The sequence below is a fragment of the Telopea speciosissima genome, unplaced genomic scaffold (genome assembly GCF_018873765.1).
Source record: "Telopea speciosissima isolate NSW1024214 ecotype Mountain lineage unplaced genomic scaffold, Tspe_v1 Tspe_v1.0395, whole genome shotgun sequence".
Taxonomy (NCBI): domain Eukaryota; kingdom Viridiplantae; phylum Streptophyta; class Magnoliopsida; order Proteales; family Proteaceae; genus Telopea; species Telopea speciosissima.
Window position 1 is genome coordinate 816 of NW_025317731.1, and position 18,571 is coordinate 19,386.

Sequence of the window (18,571 nt, forward strand, 5' to 3'; positions counted from 1 at the left end):
TATTTTCGGTTTAAAGTAGACCGGGTGGGTTGTTTGGGGTTATTTGAGTGCATTTCTATACTTTTTTGGGCTTGGGATTTTCTAAAAAGTGTCCTTGCCTCCTATTAGACGTGTGGATGCGATGTTGAGGGTCGTGACCTTCGAATCGATACCTATTTCGACATATGTTCATTTTCGGTTTAAACCAAACTGGGTGGGTTGTTTGTGGTTATTTGGGGGCATTTCTGTACGTTTTTGGGCTTGGGATTTTCTATAAAGTGTCCTTATCTCTTATTAGACGTGTGGATGCAATGTTGAGGGTCGTGACCTACGAATCGATACCAATTTTGACCTATGTTCATTTTTGGTTTAAACTAGACTGGGTAGGTCGTTTGGGGTTATTTTGGGGCATTTTTGTACTTTTTTAGGTTTGGTATTTTCTAAAAACGGTCATTATCTCTTATTAGACATGTGGATGCGATGTTGAGAGTCGTGACCTTCAAATGGATACCTATTTCAGCATATGTTCATTTTTTGTTTAAACCAGACTGAGTGGGTCGTTTGGGGTTATTTGGAGGCATTTCTGTACTTTTTTGGGCATGGGATTTTCTAAAAAGTGTCCTTATATCTTATCAGACGAGTGGATGTGATGTTGAGGGTCGTGACCTTCGAATCGTTACCAATTTTGACATATGTTTATTTTCGATTTAAATCAGGCCGGGTGGGTCATTTGGGGTTATTTGGGGGCATTTCTGCACTTTTTTGGGTTTGGGATTTTCTAAAAAATGTACTTATCTCTTATTAGATGTGTGGATGCGATGTTGAGGGTCGTGACCTTCGAATCGATACCTATTTCGGCATATGTTCATTTTCAGTTTAAACCAGACCAGGTGGGTCTTTTGGGGTCATTTGGCGGCATTTCTGTACTTTTTTGGGCATGGGATTTTCTAAAAAGTGTCCTTATCTCTTATTAGACATGTGGATGCGATTTTGAGGGTTGTGACCTTCGGATCGATACCTATTTCAGCATACGTTCATTTTCGATTTAAACCAGACCAGGTGGGTCGTTTGGGGTTATTTGGCGGCATTTCTATACTTTTTTGGGCTTGTGATTTTCTAAAAAGTGTCCTTATCTCTTACTAGACGTGTGGATGTGGTGTTGAGGGTCGTGACCTTCGAATCGATACCTATTTCGACATATGTTCATTTTCGGTTTAAACTAGACCGGGTGGGTTGTTTGGGGTTATTTGGCGGCGTTTCTGTAATTTTCTGGGTTTGGTATTTTCTAAAAAGTGTCCTTATCTCTTATTAGACGTGTGCATGCGATGTTGAGAGTTGTGACCTTCGAATCGATGCCTATTTCGGCATATGTTCATTTTCGGTTTAAACCAGATCGGGTGGGTCATTTTGGGTTATTTGGGGGCATTTCTGTACCTTTTTTGGCTAGGGATTTTCTAAAAAGTGTCCTTATCTCTTATTGGACGTGTGGGTGCGATGTTGAGAGTCGTGTCCTTTGAATCGATACCTATTTTGGCATATGTTCATTTTTGGTTTAAACCAGACCGGGTGGGTCTGTTTGGGTTATTTGGGGGCATTTCTATACTTTTTTTTTTATAGGTAAATTGTGAGTATATAGAAACAAGAAAGAAAAAGAACAAGAGAAGGCAGCCTACTCCCACCCCTTAGACAGACCTAAGGTAGAAGGAGAGGCCCCCACACCCCGAGGACAAACCCCTCGATTATACACGGAAAAAAGAAAAAGCCAGCCCAATCAATGGGGTCTAAAATAGGTCTTCTTGCTTACATCATCATGAATCAATCTCATAAGGTCTTCTGGAAACTTCGGAGGATGAATAATAGCTTCTCCATCCCCATTATTAATGGATGCAACAAAATCTGCCGGTTGGTTCAATTCCCTCCAAACATGCCTAACTTCTTTGTGAGACAAATGGTGCAAGAGAGCACAAATCTGGCAATTTAAAACATACACACTCCAAGGGCATGTGATCGATCCCGTAAGAATATCCACTGCCAACTTCGAATCAGTCCTGATCGAAACACTATGAATATCCTTCTCCAAGCATAAGGTCAGCCCTCTATGAATAGCTAATAACTCCATGCTAAGAACCGAAGCTTCCACCCCCTTGCCTACATAGGCCAGAATGGGGACTCCCATATTATTACAAATAAGATCCCCATAAGCAGCCCTATCCGCAGTCAAAGATCCATCACAATGGAGTGCGGCCATGTGAAGGGGAGGTCTAAACCAAGAGCAGGTTTTGGCGACCGTGACAACCCACTATACTTGAATCCCCCAATTCTCAGCCAAGAACTGATTTCTTGGATTATGGGCAGCCACAATGGGAGGGCAGGAACCTTTAGTAACAACATCAAACTTGATATCATGAAGAATTCTATCATAAGTCCTAGACTTATTGCTGAAAAGACGTTGACTCCATTCCCACCAAATATGATAAACTGAAGCACAAAAAGCCAGCTTAGGAATGACATCTAACTTATCATTGGTGCACACCGCATATGACAGCCAGTTAACCACATCAGTAAGGCCAGATGGGCCCTTCCCACTTGGGGTGCATAAGGAGCTAACCCTGCCCCAAATGGTTTTGGAGAAGGGGCAGTCAAAGAAAAGGTGGTTATGGCTCTCCAATCCCCCCCCCCCAACAAAGGACACAGTTTTGTCCAACCAAAATATTCCTTTTAATAAGTTGGTCCTTAGTTGGGAGTGCCCCCATAAGACACCTCTAGGTAGTGTAGGAATGCCTATGAAAGTACCCAGGGAACCAAACATGTTTATGCCAATCCACCGAAGTGGCACGCCTTCTAATTAGATCCCAAGCCGATTTGGTGCTAAATAAGCCATTAGGAGCTTTCCTCTAAACAATAAGGTCCTTCCCTCCATTTACCAGGGGAACACTAGGGAGATCTCTCCAAACAGTAATTAGATCGAAGGATCCATGGGGTTGAGGATGTCAGTGGCCATCTCTAATAAGATCCGAAACCAAAGCAAGGCGATGCGAACCAGCATCTTACCGGATACGGTCCCTATACCTTTTGATCAGAATTCCTTTGGGATGCTAGTTATCAAGCCAAAGTCTAGTAGTCTGGCCATCCCCAATGAAGTGGTGGATGTGAGGCTCAACCAAGTCTCTGTATTTGAGAACTTTTCGCCAAACCCAAGAGCAGTTTTGGGGAACCTTAGAGGTCCAAATAGAATCATTCTTTAGGTAACGGGTGTTAACCCACCTAACCCAAAGATTGTCCTTCTTAGAGGCAATCCACCAGATTTGTTTAAGAATACCGGCAGTGTTCATATCTGAAATTCTCCTAATTCCAAGGCCCCCTTCAGATTTAGGTTTGCAAATATTATCCCAAGAAATGTAATGTACCTTCCGTTCCAGAGATGGGCCGGTCCAAAGGAAGTTGGAGAAGATGGACTCCAATTTTTTTTTTACAGCACCAGGGAGAGCAAAGATCCCCGACTAGTAAATATAGCAGCCTTGGAGAATGGAACTCAACAGTTGCACCCGACTTGCAAAGGACAAGAAACGGGCCTTCCATCCATCAAGCCTGCTCCGCACTCGATCCAAGATAGGAGAACAATCAGTTGTGACCAGCTTATGAGAAATAAGAGGAACACCAAGGTACCGGATGGGTAGCTTAGTATCCACAAAATTCGTTAATTCCAAAAGTTGCAGTCTGGCGCCAGTATGGGTGAGGCCCCCTAAAATAATAGAGGACTTAGCTCTGTTGAGTTTCAATCCAAAGAAGGTATGAAAATCATCCAAAGCCCCCAGACAGGCCGAAATAGAATCCGGAGAGGCCTTCACGAATATCATCAAGTCATCAACAAATATAAGGTGAGAGAGGTGGGATCTCTTGCATCTGGGGAGAAGGCTGATCCTGCCACCGACTTCCAACTTCCTCATCAAGGCGGAGAAACCCTCCATAGCAATAGTGAAGAGATAGGGGGAGATGGGATCCCCTTGCCTGATTCCTCTTCCCCCTTTAAAGTAACCAGCCGGGCTTCCATTGAGAAGGATGGAAAAGCAGGGGGTTCCAACACAAGCCTTCACCCAACCAATAAACTTATGAGGGAAACCCATTCTTTCCATGATATCAAAAAGGAACTTCCTGCTGAGAGAGTCGTAAGCCTTATGGAGATCAATCTTCAGCACCGCTGTGGGGCTTATTCCTTTCTGCTCAATCCCTCTAACTACATCATGACACACTAGAATGTTGTCCACAATGGATCTCCCCTTGATGAAGGCAGATTGAGCATCACTAACCACCAGCCCAACAACACCTTGTGATCTATTAGATAAGATTTTGGTAATGATCTTATAAAAAAGATTACAAAGAGCTATGGGCCTATATCCAACAAAAGAAGTAACATCCCCCGTCTTAGGAATCAGACTAATGAAAGTGGCATTAACTGAGCTAGGGAGGCAAGACTTAGTGAAAAACCACTTCACGGCCAAAGTCAAGTCTTCACCAACAACTTCTCAAGAATGTTTAAAGAAGGCTGCCCCAAATCCATCAGGTCCAGGAGCTTTTGAGTTCTTCATCGCAAACACCACTTCCATAATCTCCTTGTTAGACACATTCCCAATGAGGCTTTCCTGTTGTGCATGAGACAGCCCACTTTGTAAAGGGACAGAATCGGAGAAGAAGCCTCTATCATCAGCATCTGCTCCAAACAACTTCATATAAAAGGAAATTGCTTCTTCCTTAATGAGAGTAGGTTCCTTGACAATGCCTCCCCCTTCCCCTTGAATCTCCAAAATATGGTTTCTGTTCTGTCTACAAACCAGAGATTTATGGAAGAAACTATTGTTTCCATCACCCAGCTGAATATTCTTGACCCTTGATTTCTCTTTTAAAAACTTTTCTTCAGTAGCCAGAGCTTCCCACAACTTAAGTTTGGCTTGTGCCTCCAAGGAGACCAAGTTCGGATCATCAGGGTGCGCACCCAGAGTGCATTGAATCTGTTTTAGATCAGCATCTGCAGCCTTAACCGCTTGAAACACATCTCCCACACATTCTTTATTCCATTTCCTTAGTTCCTTCTTTACATTTTTCAGCCGGGCAGGAAATCTAAGGATAGGATTGAGGGCCATGTTAATCGGTTGCTCCCAGCCCTTAAGAACTGTGTCATCATACCCACTCCTACCAATCCAAGCCTCAAAAAATCTGAAAGCTTTTGGGCCAAAATTAGCCTCTTCAAGAAAGGACAGCACCACTGGAGAATGGTCCGAAAGACGGCTTCCGAAGACCTTAAAGCATCCATCCAAGTCAAGTTAACCATTACCCTATCCAACTTGCAACAAATCCGCGCGTTACCACTCTGTCTATTATTCCAAGTCAGTGCTTCTCCCTTCCATTTCAGATCAACAAGCCCTATGTCATCAATGAAGGAGTTAAACTCATCTACAGCCTCCTGCCGAATAGGGTCCCCTCCAATTTTCTCATTTTGATGACGCACCACATTAAAATCCCCAAGAACAGCCCAAGGATCCAAAACATTATTAGCTAGAGTTCGCACATCCCTCCAAAGATCCCTTCAGTCTTCCATGGAATTGGAAGCATAAACTGCAGTACAAAGAAAGGTGACAGAGGTTCCCACAATCGACACCTTAGCATGAATGAATTGCTTGGATGTTTGGATTTCTTCAACCTTGAACACATTGGGGTCCCAACCCAACCAGATTCGGATAGAAGAGTTTGCCTCACCATTATGCAAGTACTTCCAATCAATAATAAACGGGTCAAAAATAGCAGCACAATTTTCCACCTTCACTTTAGTTTCAAGAAGGCAAGCCAATTTGACTTGCTGGTCTTTCAACACCTTCTTTATCCCCAGCCTTTTTGTAGAGGCATTCATACCTCTAACATTCCAAGAAATGCAGTTCATTAAGTAACCATGTTAGAAGAGTCACCCCCCCCCCCTTTACTAGGTCCCTCCCTTTAGCACCACCAAATTCTTTTGGATTCAAGAGAACCCGTTGGGCCTGGAATTTAGACCCCCTCCCAGTGGGCCGACCCATAAGAGAATAAGAAGTAGAATTTAATTGGCCCATACCTCTTCCAGAAGATCCTTGGGTGGACCGGATATTAGCAGCTTGCTTTTTCAATCTTTCAAAATTGGCTGAAGGCTTAGAAGGTAATATCCCTTTCTCCCTCATAATCCGATCTTCATCCATGATCTTGTCGCCTTCCAAAACTGCCGCATTCATATCTACCACCAGATTAGGATCAGACATCTTCAACGAATTCATGGAAGCCACCTCAGCATATCTGTTGGTGACATTCACTTCAAGAATATTTCCCCTTCCCAAGGAAGCGGCTCCATTAATCTTGCTAAGGCCGGGATTTGAAAATTCATTCAAATTGGAAGGAATCTCTTCCAAATCTTCCCCACCAAATCTGCTCTCCTCCTCTAGAATTTCTTCAATTAAAGAAATATTTACTTTTCCAAAATTAGAAGAAGTCTCCAACGGCTGCTCCAGTTGGACAGATTTTAAAATTGGATTGCCTTCAAGATTCTCACCACCGAATCTGCCATCCTCCCAAATTTCCTGCCCATTTAAATCTACCCGTTTCTCTCCTAAGCTGGGGAGACTCTTCAACGGTTGGACAGAGATTTCTCCCTCCTCTTTGTCCACCTCATCAAATAACTCATTCCCTAAATGGATTCCACAAGAATCCGGGTCCAACATCATATCATCTGGGTCATACCTCACCTCCTCCGTTAGATTCTCCAACAAAGCAAAAGCATTAGATTGAGAAATTTCTGAATCTTTATTGCTTTCCACAAGACAAGACCCAGCTATACTGGAAATCGTCTTTCCCAAATTGGCAACTTGCTCCAAGGACCGACGATCTTCTTTCCCTTTATTTGTGCGTGAATTAAAGGAAACAGAATCTGAATTTGAATTTGAAATCACCGATTGCCAATCTCCAATTCCGGCCAAAGCACCACCACCATTTCCGGCCAAGGCACCTCCATTTCCAGCCAAATTCTTCAAGGTTGCACCTGCAGTCTGATCAATAGGCATCGAATTATCCTTCACTCTCCATTCTTTTTTAGAACCTGAATTCTTGTTGGAGCTGCTACTACCAATCTTGCAAGTCGCATCTGAATGCCCGAACACCCTACAATGCTTACATAATGGTGGTTTCCAGTCATACACCACCCTTTGATGAAAAGAAAGGCCATTATCTCCATAGACTGGAATAGAGGAAGGTAGATCAGAATTTGTAGACACCTCCACACACAGAGCATAGGACAATCGCTCCATGGACCATGTCATCTTGTCGGTGACAATTGGCTTCCCAATCACACTCCCAATCGAACTAAGAGCGTCAGATGACCAAAAGTGAAAAGGAAGATTGGGAAGAGAAACCCAAACTGGTACAGAAAATAAATTGACCCTTTCCATGCAAGCATCCGGGCTCCATGGACGAAGAATCATCGGCCTCCTTTGGACATACCATGGCCCCCCTTCAAGAACTTTGATCTTGTCATCTTCAAGATTAAACCTGAAAATGAAAATCCCACTGTCTAACAAATTCACATCAACATGGCCCGACACCTTCCATTGCTTCAATAACATTTCACGGGCAAAGTTGAAATTAGGCCTACCACCAATAAAATCACCCATAAGGGTATTCTTCCATTTTTCCAGGCCATTCTTAAGCATAGAAGATGGGCATTTAGCAGCCAAAGCCCCATAAATCTTCACAGGTTCAACAAACGAAAGTTACAGCCCATCATCACCAACCATCGAAGAAGAAGATGAAAATAAGGCTGACCAGGGAACCCCAAGACTCTTCTTAATCGTTCCTCCAATACCATTAACAACACCACCTTTAGGTTGTGGAAGGTCTCCCACAGCAGCACCTTCCAAAACCGAATCACCCAAACCTTGAGGATCCTCCACCAAATGGGCTCTCTCTTCAACCGTAGCCTTCAAAGAAGAAGTTGCAGCAGATGCAACACCACCACTTGAAGAGACCTCTCCACCACCAACTCCACCACATGCACCCCCCCCCCCCATTCCAAATAGTAATAACACCCTCTCCATCCAAGTTAATCCTTGTATCACCCCCTCCCAAACTGAGATTAGGAGGGAGACCATTAGCCGGAGCTAATGGCCTGCCGGCCATCACCAAGAGTAAACACAAAAAATCCCCCTCTCAAAATCGCCAAAGCTTCTCTCTCCTCACTCAACAACCCTAAATTAAGCCCAAAACCGCATTTTTGTACTTTTTTGGGCTATGTATTTTCTAAAAAGTGTCATTATCTCTTATTAGACATGTGGACACGATGTTGAGGGTTGTGACCTTCGAATCGATACCTATTTCAGCATATGTTCATTTTCGGTTTAAACACGACCTAGTGGGTCGTTTGGGCTTATTTGGGGGCATTTCTGTACTTTTTTGGGCTTGGGATTTTCTAAAAAGTGTCCTTATCTCTTATTAGACGAGTGGATGCGATGTTGAGGGTCGTGACCTTCGAATCGATAACTATTTCGACATATGTTCCCTTTCGGTTTAAACCAGACCGGTTGGGTCATTTGGGGAAATTTGGGCGCATTTCTATACTTTTATGGGTTTGGGATTTTCTAAAAAATGTTCTTATCTCTTATTAGATGTGTGGATGCGATGTTGAGGGTCGTGACCTTCGAATCGATACCTATTTCTACATATGTTCCATTTTGATTTAAACCAGACCAGGTGGGTCGTTTGGGGATTTTTTGGGGCATTTCTGTACTTTGCTGGACTTGGGATTTTCTAAAAAGTGTCCGTATCTCATATTAGACATGTGGATGCGATGTTGAGGGTCGTGACCTTCGAATCGATACCTATTTCGGCATATGTTCATTTTTTGTTTAAACGAGACCGAGTTGGTCGTTTTGGGTTATTTGGGGGCATTTCTGTACTTTTTTGGGCTAGAGATTTTCTAAAAAATGTCCTCTCTTATTAGACGTGTGGATGTGATGTTGAGGGTCGTGACCTTCGAATCGATAACTATTTCGACATATGTTCCCATTCGGTTTAAACCAGACCGGTTGGGTCGTTCGGGGAAATTTGGGGGCATTTCTGTACTTCTTTGGGCTTGGGATTTTCTAAAAAGTGTCCTTATCTCTTATTAGATGTGTGGATGCGATGTTGAGGGTCGTGACCTTCGAATCGATACCTATTTCTACATATGTTCCATTTCGATTTAAACCAGACCAGGTGGGTCGTTTGGGGATTTTTGGGGGCATTTCTATACTTTGTTGGACTTGGGATTTTCTAAAAAGTGTCCTTATCTCTTATTAGACATGTGGATGCGATGCTGAGGGTCGTGACCTTCGAATCGATACCTATTTCGGCATATGTTCATTTTTTGTTTAAACGAGACCGAGTGGGTCGTTTTGGGTTATTTGGGGGCATTTCTATACTTTTTTGGGCTAGAGATTTTCTAAAAAATGTCCTTATCTCTTATTAGACGTGTGGATGTGATGTTGAGGGTCGTGACCTTCGAATCGATACCTATTTTGACATATGTTAATTTTCGATTTAAACCAGACTAGGTGGGTCGTTCGGGGCTATTTGGGGGCATTTCTGTACTTTTATGGGCTTTGGATTTTCTAAAAAGTGTCCTTATCTCTTATTAGATGTGTGGAAACGATGGTGAGGTCGTGACCTTCGAATTGATACCTATTTCGACATATGTTCATTTTCGGTTTAAACCAGACCTAGTGGGTCGTTTGGGGTTATTTGGGGGCATTTCTGTACTTTTTTGGGCTTGGGATTTTCTAAAAAGTGTCCTTATCTCTTATTAGACAAGTGGATGCGATGTTGAGGGTCGTGATCTTCGAATCGATAACTATTTCGACATATGTTCCCTTTCGGTTTAAACCAGACCGGTTGGGTCGTTTGGGGAAATTTGGGGGCACTTCTGTACTTCTTTGGGCTTGAGATTTTCTAAAAAGTGTCCTTATTTCTTATTAGATGTGTGGATGCGATGTTGAGGGTCGTGACCTTCGAATCGATATCTATTTCTACATATGTTCCATTTCGATTTAAACCAGACCGGGTGGGTCGTTTGGAGATTTTTGGGGGCATTTATGTACTTTGTTGGACTTCGGATTTTCTACAAAATGTCATTATCTCTTATTAGACATGTGGATGCGATGTTGTGGGTCGTGACTTTCGAATCGATACCTATTTCGGCATATGTTCATTTTTGATTTAAACGAGACCGAGTGGGTCGTTTTGGGTTATTTGGGGGCATTTCTGTACTTTTTTGGGCTAGCGATTTTCTAAAAAATGCCCTTATCTCTTATTAGACGTGTGGATGTGATGTTGAGGGTCGTGACCTTCGAATCAATAACTATTTCGATATATGTTCCCTTTCGGTTTAAACCAGACCGGTTGGGTCGTTCGGGGAAATTTGGGGGCATTTCTGTACTTCTTTGGGCTTGGAATTTTCTAAGAAGTGTCCTTATCTCTTATTAGATGTGTGGATGCGATGTTGAGGGTCGTGACCTTCGAATCGATACCTATTTCTACATATGTTCCATTTCGATTTAAACCAGACCGGGTTCGTTAGGGGATTTTTGGGGGCATTTCTGTACTTTGTTGGACTTGGGATTTTCTAAAAAGTGTCCTTATCTCTTATTAGACATGTGGATGCGATGCTGAGGGTCGTGACCTTCGAATCGATACCTATTTCGACATATGTTCATTTTTTGTTTAAACGAGACCGAGTGGGTCGTTCTGGGTTATTTGGGGGCATTTCTGTACTTTTTTGGGCTAGAGATTTTCTAAAAAATGTCCTTATCTCTTATTAGACGTGTGGATGTGATGTTGAGGGTCGTGACCTTCGAATCGATACCTATTTTGACATATGTTCATTTTCGGTTTAAACCAGACTGGGTGGGTCTTTTGGGGTTATTTGGGGGCATTTATGTACTTTTATGGGCTTTGGATTTTCTAAAAAGTGACCTTATCTCTTATTAGACGTGTGGAAACGATGGTGAGGTCCTGACCTTCGAATCGATACCTATTTCGACATATGTTCATTTTCAGTATAAATCAGACTGGGTGGATCGTTTGGGGTTATTTGGGGGCATTTCTATACTTTTATGGATTTGGTATTTTGTAATAAGTTTTCTTATCTCTTATTAGACGTGTGGATGCGATGTTGAGGGTTGTGACCTGTGAATCGATACCTATTTTGACATATGTTCAATTTCGGTTTAAACCTGATCGGGTTGGTCGTTTGGGGTCATTTGGGGGCATTTTTGTACTTTTTGGGTTTGGTATTTTCTGAAAAGTGTCCTTATCTCTTATTAGACGTGTGGATGCAATGTTGAGGGCCGTGGCCTTCGAATCGATACCTATTTCGACATATGTTCATTTTCGGTTTAAACCGGGCTGGGTGGGTCGTTTGGGGTTATTTGGGGGCATTTCTATACTTTTGTGGATTTGCTATTTTCAAATAAGTTTTTTAATAAGTTTCCTTATCTCTTAGTAGACGTATGGATGCGATGTTGAGAATCGTGACCTTCGAATCGATACGTATTTTGGCGTATGTTCATTTTTGTTTTAAACTCGACCGGGTGGGTCGTTTGGGGTTCATTCGAGACATTTCTGTACTTTTTTGGGTTTGAGATTCTCTAAAAAGTGTCCTTATCTCTTATTAGACGTGTGGATGCGATGTTGAGGGTCGTGACCTTCGAATCGATACGTATTTCGTCATATGTTCATTTAGGGTCTGAAATTGACCGGGTGGGTCGTTTGGAGTTATTTGGGGGCATTTCTGAACTTTTTTGGGTTTGGGATTGTCTAAAAAGTGTCCTTATCTCTTATTAGACGTGTGGATGCGATGTTGAGGGTTGTGACCTGCGAATCGATACCTATGTCGACATATGTTTATTTTCGATTTAAACCAGACCAGGTGTGTCGTTTGGGGTTATTTAGGGGCATTTCTGTACTTTTATGGGTTTGGGATTTTCTAAAAATTTTTCTTATCTCTTACTAGCCGTGTGGATACGATGTTGAGGGTCGTGACCTTCGAATCGATACCTATTTTGGCATATGTTCATTTTCTATTTAAACCTGATCTGGTGGGTCATTTGGAGTTATTTGGGGGCATTTCTATACCTTTTTGGGCTTGGAATTTTCTAAAAAGTGTCCTTGTCTCCTATTAAACGTGTGGATGCGTTGTTGAGGGTCATGACCTTCAAATCGATACCTATTTTGGCATATGTTTATTTTTTGTTTAAACCAGACCCTGTGGGTCGTTTGGGGTTATTTGGCGGCATTTCTATACTTTTTTGGGCTTAGGATTTTCTAAAAAGTATCCTTATCTCTTATCAGACATGTGGATGCGATTTTGAGGGTCGTGACCTTCGAATCGATACCAATTTTGACATATGTTCATTTTCGATTTAAACCAGACCGGGTGGGTCGCTTGGGGTTATTTGGGGGTATTTCTCTACTTTTTTGGGTGTGGTATTTTCTAAAAAGTGTCCTTATCCCTTATTACATGTGTGGATGCGATGTTGAGGGTTGTGACCTTCGGATCGATAACTATTTCGACATATGTTCCCTTTCGGTTCAAACCAGACCGGTTGGGTCATTTTGGGTTTTTTGGGGGCATTTCTGTACTTTTTAGGGCTTGGGATTTTCTAAAAGGTGTCCTTATCTCTTATTAGACATGTGGATGCGATGTTGAGGGTCGTGACCTTCTAATCGATACCTATTTCGACATATGTTCCATTTCGGTTTAAACCAGACCGATTGGGTCATTTAGGGATATTTAGGGGCATTTCAGTACTTTTTTGGGCCTGGGATTTTCTACAAAGTTTTCTTATCTCTTATTAGATGTGTGGATGCGATGTTGAGGGTCCTGACCTTCGAATCGATACCTATTTGGACATATGTTCATTTTCGGTTTAAACTATACCGGGTGGGTTATTTGGGGTTTTTTGGCGGCATTTCTGTACTTTTTTGGGTTTGGTATTTTCCTAAAATGAAGTGTCCTTATCTCTTAAAGTGTCCTGATCTTTTAAAGTGTCCTTATCTCTTATTAGACATGTGGATGCGATGTTGAGGGTCGTGACCTTCGAATCGATACCTATTTCGACATATGTTCATGTTCGATTTAAACCAGACAGGGTGGGTCATTTCGGTTTATTTGGGGGCATTTCTCTACTTTTATGAGCTTGGGATTTTCTAAAAAGTGTCCTTATCTCTTATTCGACATGTGGATGTGAAGTTGAGGGTCTTGACCTTTGGATCGATACCTATTTCGATATATGTACATTTTCGGTTTAAGCCCGATCGGGTGGGTCATTTGGGGTTATTTGGCGGCATTTCTGTACTTTTTGGGGTTTGGGATTCTCTAAAAGTGTACTTATCTCTTGTTAGAGGTGTGGATGCGATGTTGAGAGTCGTGACCTTCGAATCGATACCTATCTTGGCATATGTTCATTTTCGATTTAAACGAGACCAGGTTGGTCGTTTTGGATGATTTGGGGGCATTTCTGCACTTTTTTATGCTAGGGATTTTCTAAAAGGTATCCATATCTCTTATTAGACGTGTGGATGCGAGGTTGAGGGCCGTGACCTTCGAATTGATACCTATTTTGACATATGTTCATTTTTTGTTTAAATCAGACCAGGTGGGTAGTTTTGGATTATTTAGGGGCAGTTTTGTCCTTTTTTGGGCTTGGGATTTTCTAAAAAGTGTCCTTATCTCTTATTAGACGTGTGGATACGAAGTTGAGGATCGTGACCTTCGAATCGATACCTATTTCAACATATGTTCATTTTCGGTTTAAACCAGACAGGGTGGGTCATTTCGGGTTAGTTGGGGGCATTTCTGTTCTTTTATGGGCTTGGGATTTTCTAAAAAGTGTCCTTATATCTTATTCAACATGTGGATGCGATGTTGAGGGTTTTGACCTTCGGATCGATCCCTATTTCGATATATGTTCATTTTCGTTTGAAGCCAGCCTGGGTGGATCATTTGGGGTTATTTGGGGGCATTTCTGTGCTTTTTTGGGTTTGGGATTCTCTTAGAAGTGTACTTACCTCTTATTAGACGTGGCGAAGCGATGTTGAGGTCGTGATCTTCGAATCGATACCTATTTCGACATATGTTCATTTTCGGTTTAAACCTGAATAGGTGGGTCGTATTGGGTTATTTGGGGGCATTTTTGTACTTTCTTGGGTTTGGTATTTTCTAAAAAGTTTCCTTATCACTTATTAGAAGTGTGGATGCGATGTTGAGGATCGTGACCTTCGAATCGATACCTATTTTGGCATATGTTCATTTTCAATTTAAACCAGATCGGGTGGATCGTTTGTGGTTATTTCGGGGCATTACGGTACTTTTTTGAGTTTGAGATTCTCTAAAAAGTGTCCTTATCACTTATTAGACTTGTGGATGCGATGTTGAAGGTTGTGACCTTCGAATCGATACGTATTCCGACATACGTTCATTTTGGGTCCGAAACAGACCAGCTGGGTTGTTTGGAGTTACTTGGGGGTATTTCTATACTTTTTTAGGTTTTGTATTTTCTAAAAAGTGTCCTTATCTCTTATTAGATGTGTGGATACGATGTTGAGGGTCGTGACCTTCGAATTGATACCTATTTCGGCATATGTTCATTTTTCGATTTAAAGCAGATCGGGTGGGTTGTTTGGGGTTATTTGGGGGCATTTCTATACTTTTTTGGGCTTGGGATTTTCTAAAAAGTGTCCTTGCCTCCTATTATACGTGTGGATGCAATGTTGTGGGTCGTGACCTTCGAATCAATACCTATTTCAACAAATGTTCGTTTCCGTTTAAACCAAACCGGGTGGGTTGTTTGTGGTTATTTGGGAGCATTTTTGTACCCTTTTGGGCTTGGGATTTTCTAAAAAGTGTCATTATCTCTTATTAGACGTGTGGATGCAATGTTGAGGGTCATGACTTACGAATCGATACCAATTTTGACCTATGTTCATTTTCGATTTAAACTAGATCGGGTGGATCGTTTGGGGTTATTTGGGGGCATTTTTGTACTTTTTTTGGGTTTGGTATTTTCTAAAAACGGTCATTATCTCTTATTAGACGTGTGAATGCGATGTTGAGAGTCGTGACCTTCGAATCGATACCTTTTTTGGCATATGTTCATTTTGGGTTGAAACCAGACCGAGTGGGTCGTTTGGGGTTATTTGGTGGCATTTCTATATTTTTTGGGCTTGGGATTTTCTAAAAATTGTCCTTATATCTTATCAGACGAGTGGATGCGATGTTTAAGGGTCGTGACCTTCGAATCGTTATCAATTTCGACATATGTTTATTTTCGGTTTAAATCAGACCGGGTGGGTCGTTTGGGGTTATTTGGGGGCATTTTTGCACTTTTTTGGATTTGGGATTTTCTAAAAAATGTACTTATCTCTTATTAGACGTGTGGATGTGATGTTGAGGGTCGTGTCCTTCGAATCGATACCTATTTTGACATATATTCATTTTCAATTTAAACCAGACCGGGTAGGTCGTTTGGGGTTAATTGGTGGCATTTCTGTAATTTTTTGGGCATGGGATTGTCTAAAAAGTGTCCATATCTTTTCTTAGACGAGTGGATGCGATGTTGAGGATCGTGACCTTCGAATCGATAACTATTTCGACATATGTTCCCTTTCGGTTTAAACCAGACCGGTTGGGTCGTTTGGGGATATTTAGGGGCATTTCTGTACTTTTTTGGGCTTGGGATTTTCCAAAAAGTGTCCTTATCTCTTATTAGACGTGTGTATGCGATGTTGAGGGTCGTGACCTTCGAATTGATACCTATTTCAGCATATGTTTATTTTCGGTTTAAACCAGACCGGGTGGGTCGTTTGGGGTTATTTGGGGGCATTTCTGTACTTTTATGGGCTTTGGATTTTATAAAAAGTGTCCTTATATCTTATTAGACGTGTGGAAGCGATGGTGACGTCGTGACCTTCGAATCGATACGTATTTCGACATATATTTTTTTTCGATTTAAACCCGACTGGGTGGGTCGTTTGGGGTTGTTTGGGAGCATTTCTATACTTTTTTAGATTTGGTATTTTCTAATAAGTTTCCTTATCTCTTATTAGATGTGTGCATGCGATGTTGAGGATCGTAATCTTCGAATCAATACCACTTTCGACAATTGTTCATTTTCGGTTTAAACCAGACCAGGTGGGTCATTTGGGGTCATTTCGGGGCATTTCAGTACATTTTTGGGTTTGGTATTTTTTAAAAAGTATCATTATCTCTTATCAGACGTGTGGTTGCGATGTTGAGGGTCGTGACCTTCGAATCGATACCTATTTCGGCATATGTTCATTTTTCGTTTAAACCTGATTGGGTGGGTCATTTGGGGTTATTTGGCGGCATTTCTGTACTTTTTTGGGCTTTGGATTTTATAAAATGTGTCATTATCTCTTATTAGATGGGTGGATGTGATGTTGAGGGTCATGACCTTCGAATCAATACCTATTTCGGCATATGTTCATTTTCGGTTTAAACCAGACCAGGTGGTTCGTTTGGGGTTATTTGGCGGCATTTCTGTACTTTTTTGGGCTTGTGATTTTCTAAAAAGTGTCCTTATCTCTTATTAGATGAGTGGATGCGATGTTGCGGGTCGTGACCTTCGAATCCATAACTATTTCGACATATGTTTCCTTTCGGTTTAAACCAGATCAGTTGGGTGGTGTGGGGAAATTTGGGGGCATTTCTGTACTTTTTTGGGCTTGGAATTTTCTAAAAAGTGTCCTTATCTCTTATTAGATGTGTGGATGCGATGTTGAGGGTCGTGACCTTCAAATCGGTACCTATTTCTACATATGTTCCATTTCGGTTTAAACCAGACCAGGGGGGTCATTTGGGGATTTTTTGGGGCATTTCTATACTTTGTTGGACTTGGGATTTTCTACAAAGTGTCCTTATCTCTTATTATACATGTGGATGCGATGTTGAGGGTCGTGACCCTCGAATCGATTCTTATTTCGGCATATGTTCATTTTCGGTTTAAACGAGACTGGGTGGGTCGTTTTGGGTTATTTGGGGGCATTTCTGTACTTTTTTGGGCTAAGGATTTTCTAAAAAGTGTCCTGTGTGGTTGCGATGTTGAGGGTCGTGACCTTTGAATCGATACCTATTTTGACATATGTTCATTTTCGATTTAAACCAGACCGGGTGGGTCGTTTGGAGTTATTTGGGGGCATTTCTGTACTTTTATGGGCTTTGGATTTTCTAAAAAGTGTCCTGATCTCTTATTAGACGTGTGAAAACGTTGGTGAGGTCGTGACCTTCGAATTGATACCTATTCGACATATGTTCATTTCTGTACTTTTCAGGGCTTGGGATTTTCTAAAAAGTGTCCTTATCTCTTATTAGACGTGTGGATGCGATGTTGAGGATCGTGACCTTCAAATCGATACCTATTTCGACAAATGTTCCATTTCGGTTTAAACCAGACCGGTTGGGTCATTTTGGGATATTTTGGGGCATTTCTGTACTTTTTTGGGCTGGGGATTTTCTACAAAGTTTCCTTATCTCTTATTAGATGTGGATGCGATGTTGAGGGTCCTGACCTTCGAATCGATACCTATTTCGACATATGTTCATTTTCGGTTTAAACTATACCGGTTGGGTTGTTCGGGGTTTTTTGGGGGCATTTCTGAACTTTTTTGGGTTTGGTATTTTCCAAAAAGTGTCCTTATCTCTTATTAGAGATGTGGATGCGATGTTGAGGGTCGTGACCTTCAGATCAATACCTATTTCAATATATGTTCATTTTCGGTTTCAACCCGATCGGGTGGGTCATTTGGGATTATTTGGCGGCATTTCTGTGCTTTTTTTGGTTTGGGATTCTCTAAAAAGTGTACTTATCCCTTATTAGACGTGTGGATGCGATGTTGAGAGTCATGACCTTCGAATCGATACCTATTTTGGCATATGTTCATTTTTGACTTAAACGAAACCGGGTTGGTCGTTTTGGATGATTTGGGGGCATTTCTGTACGTTTTTGGGCATGGGATTTTCAAAAAAGTGTACTTATCTCTTATTAGACGTGTGGATGCGATGTTGAGGGTCGTGTCCTTCGAATCAATACCTATTTCGGCATATGTTCCTTTTCAATTTAAACCAGACCGGGTGGTTGTTTGGGGTTATTTGGCGACATTTCTGTACTTTTTTTGGCATGGGATTTTCTAAAAAGTGTCATTATTTCTTATTAGACGAGTGGATGGGATGTTGAGGGTCTTGACTTTCAAATCGATAACTATTTCGACATATGTTCCCTTTCGGTTTAAACCAGACCGGTTGGGTCGTTTGGGGATATTTGCAGGCATTTCTGTACTTTTTGGGCTTGGGATTTTCTAAAAAGTATCGTTATCTCTTATTAGACGTGTGGATGCGATGTTGAGGGTCGTGACCTTCGAATCGATACCTATTTCAACATATGTTCATTTTCGGTTTAAACCAGACCGGGTGGGTCGCTTGGGGTTTTTTGGGGGCATTCCTGTATTTTTTTGGGCTTTGGATTTTATAAAA

The 18,571-nt window shown here is 41.7% G+C and overlaps 1 protein-coding gene across 1 annotated transcript; it reads right to left on the reverse strand.

Moving 5' to 3' along the window:
* Positions 1 to 1,783: 1,783 nt before the first annotated feature.
* On the reverse strand, positions 1,784 to 2,227 carry LOC122648050 (the record flags this gene model as incomplete). Its single annotated transcript, XM_043841321.1, has 1 exon — positions 1,784 to 2,227. A coding segment is annotated over exon 1 (444 nt), but the record flags the coding sequence as incomplete, so codon positions are not given.
* Between the last annotated feature and the right edge of the window lie 16,344 nt (positions 2,228 to 18,571).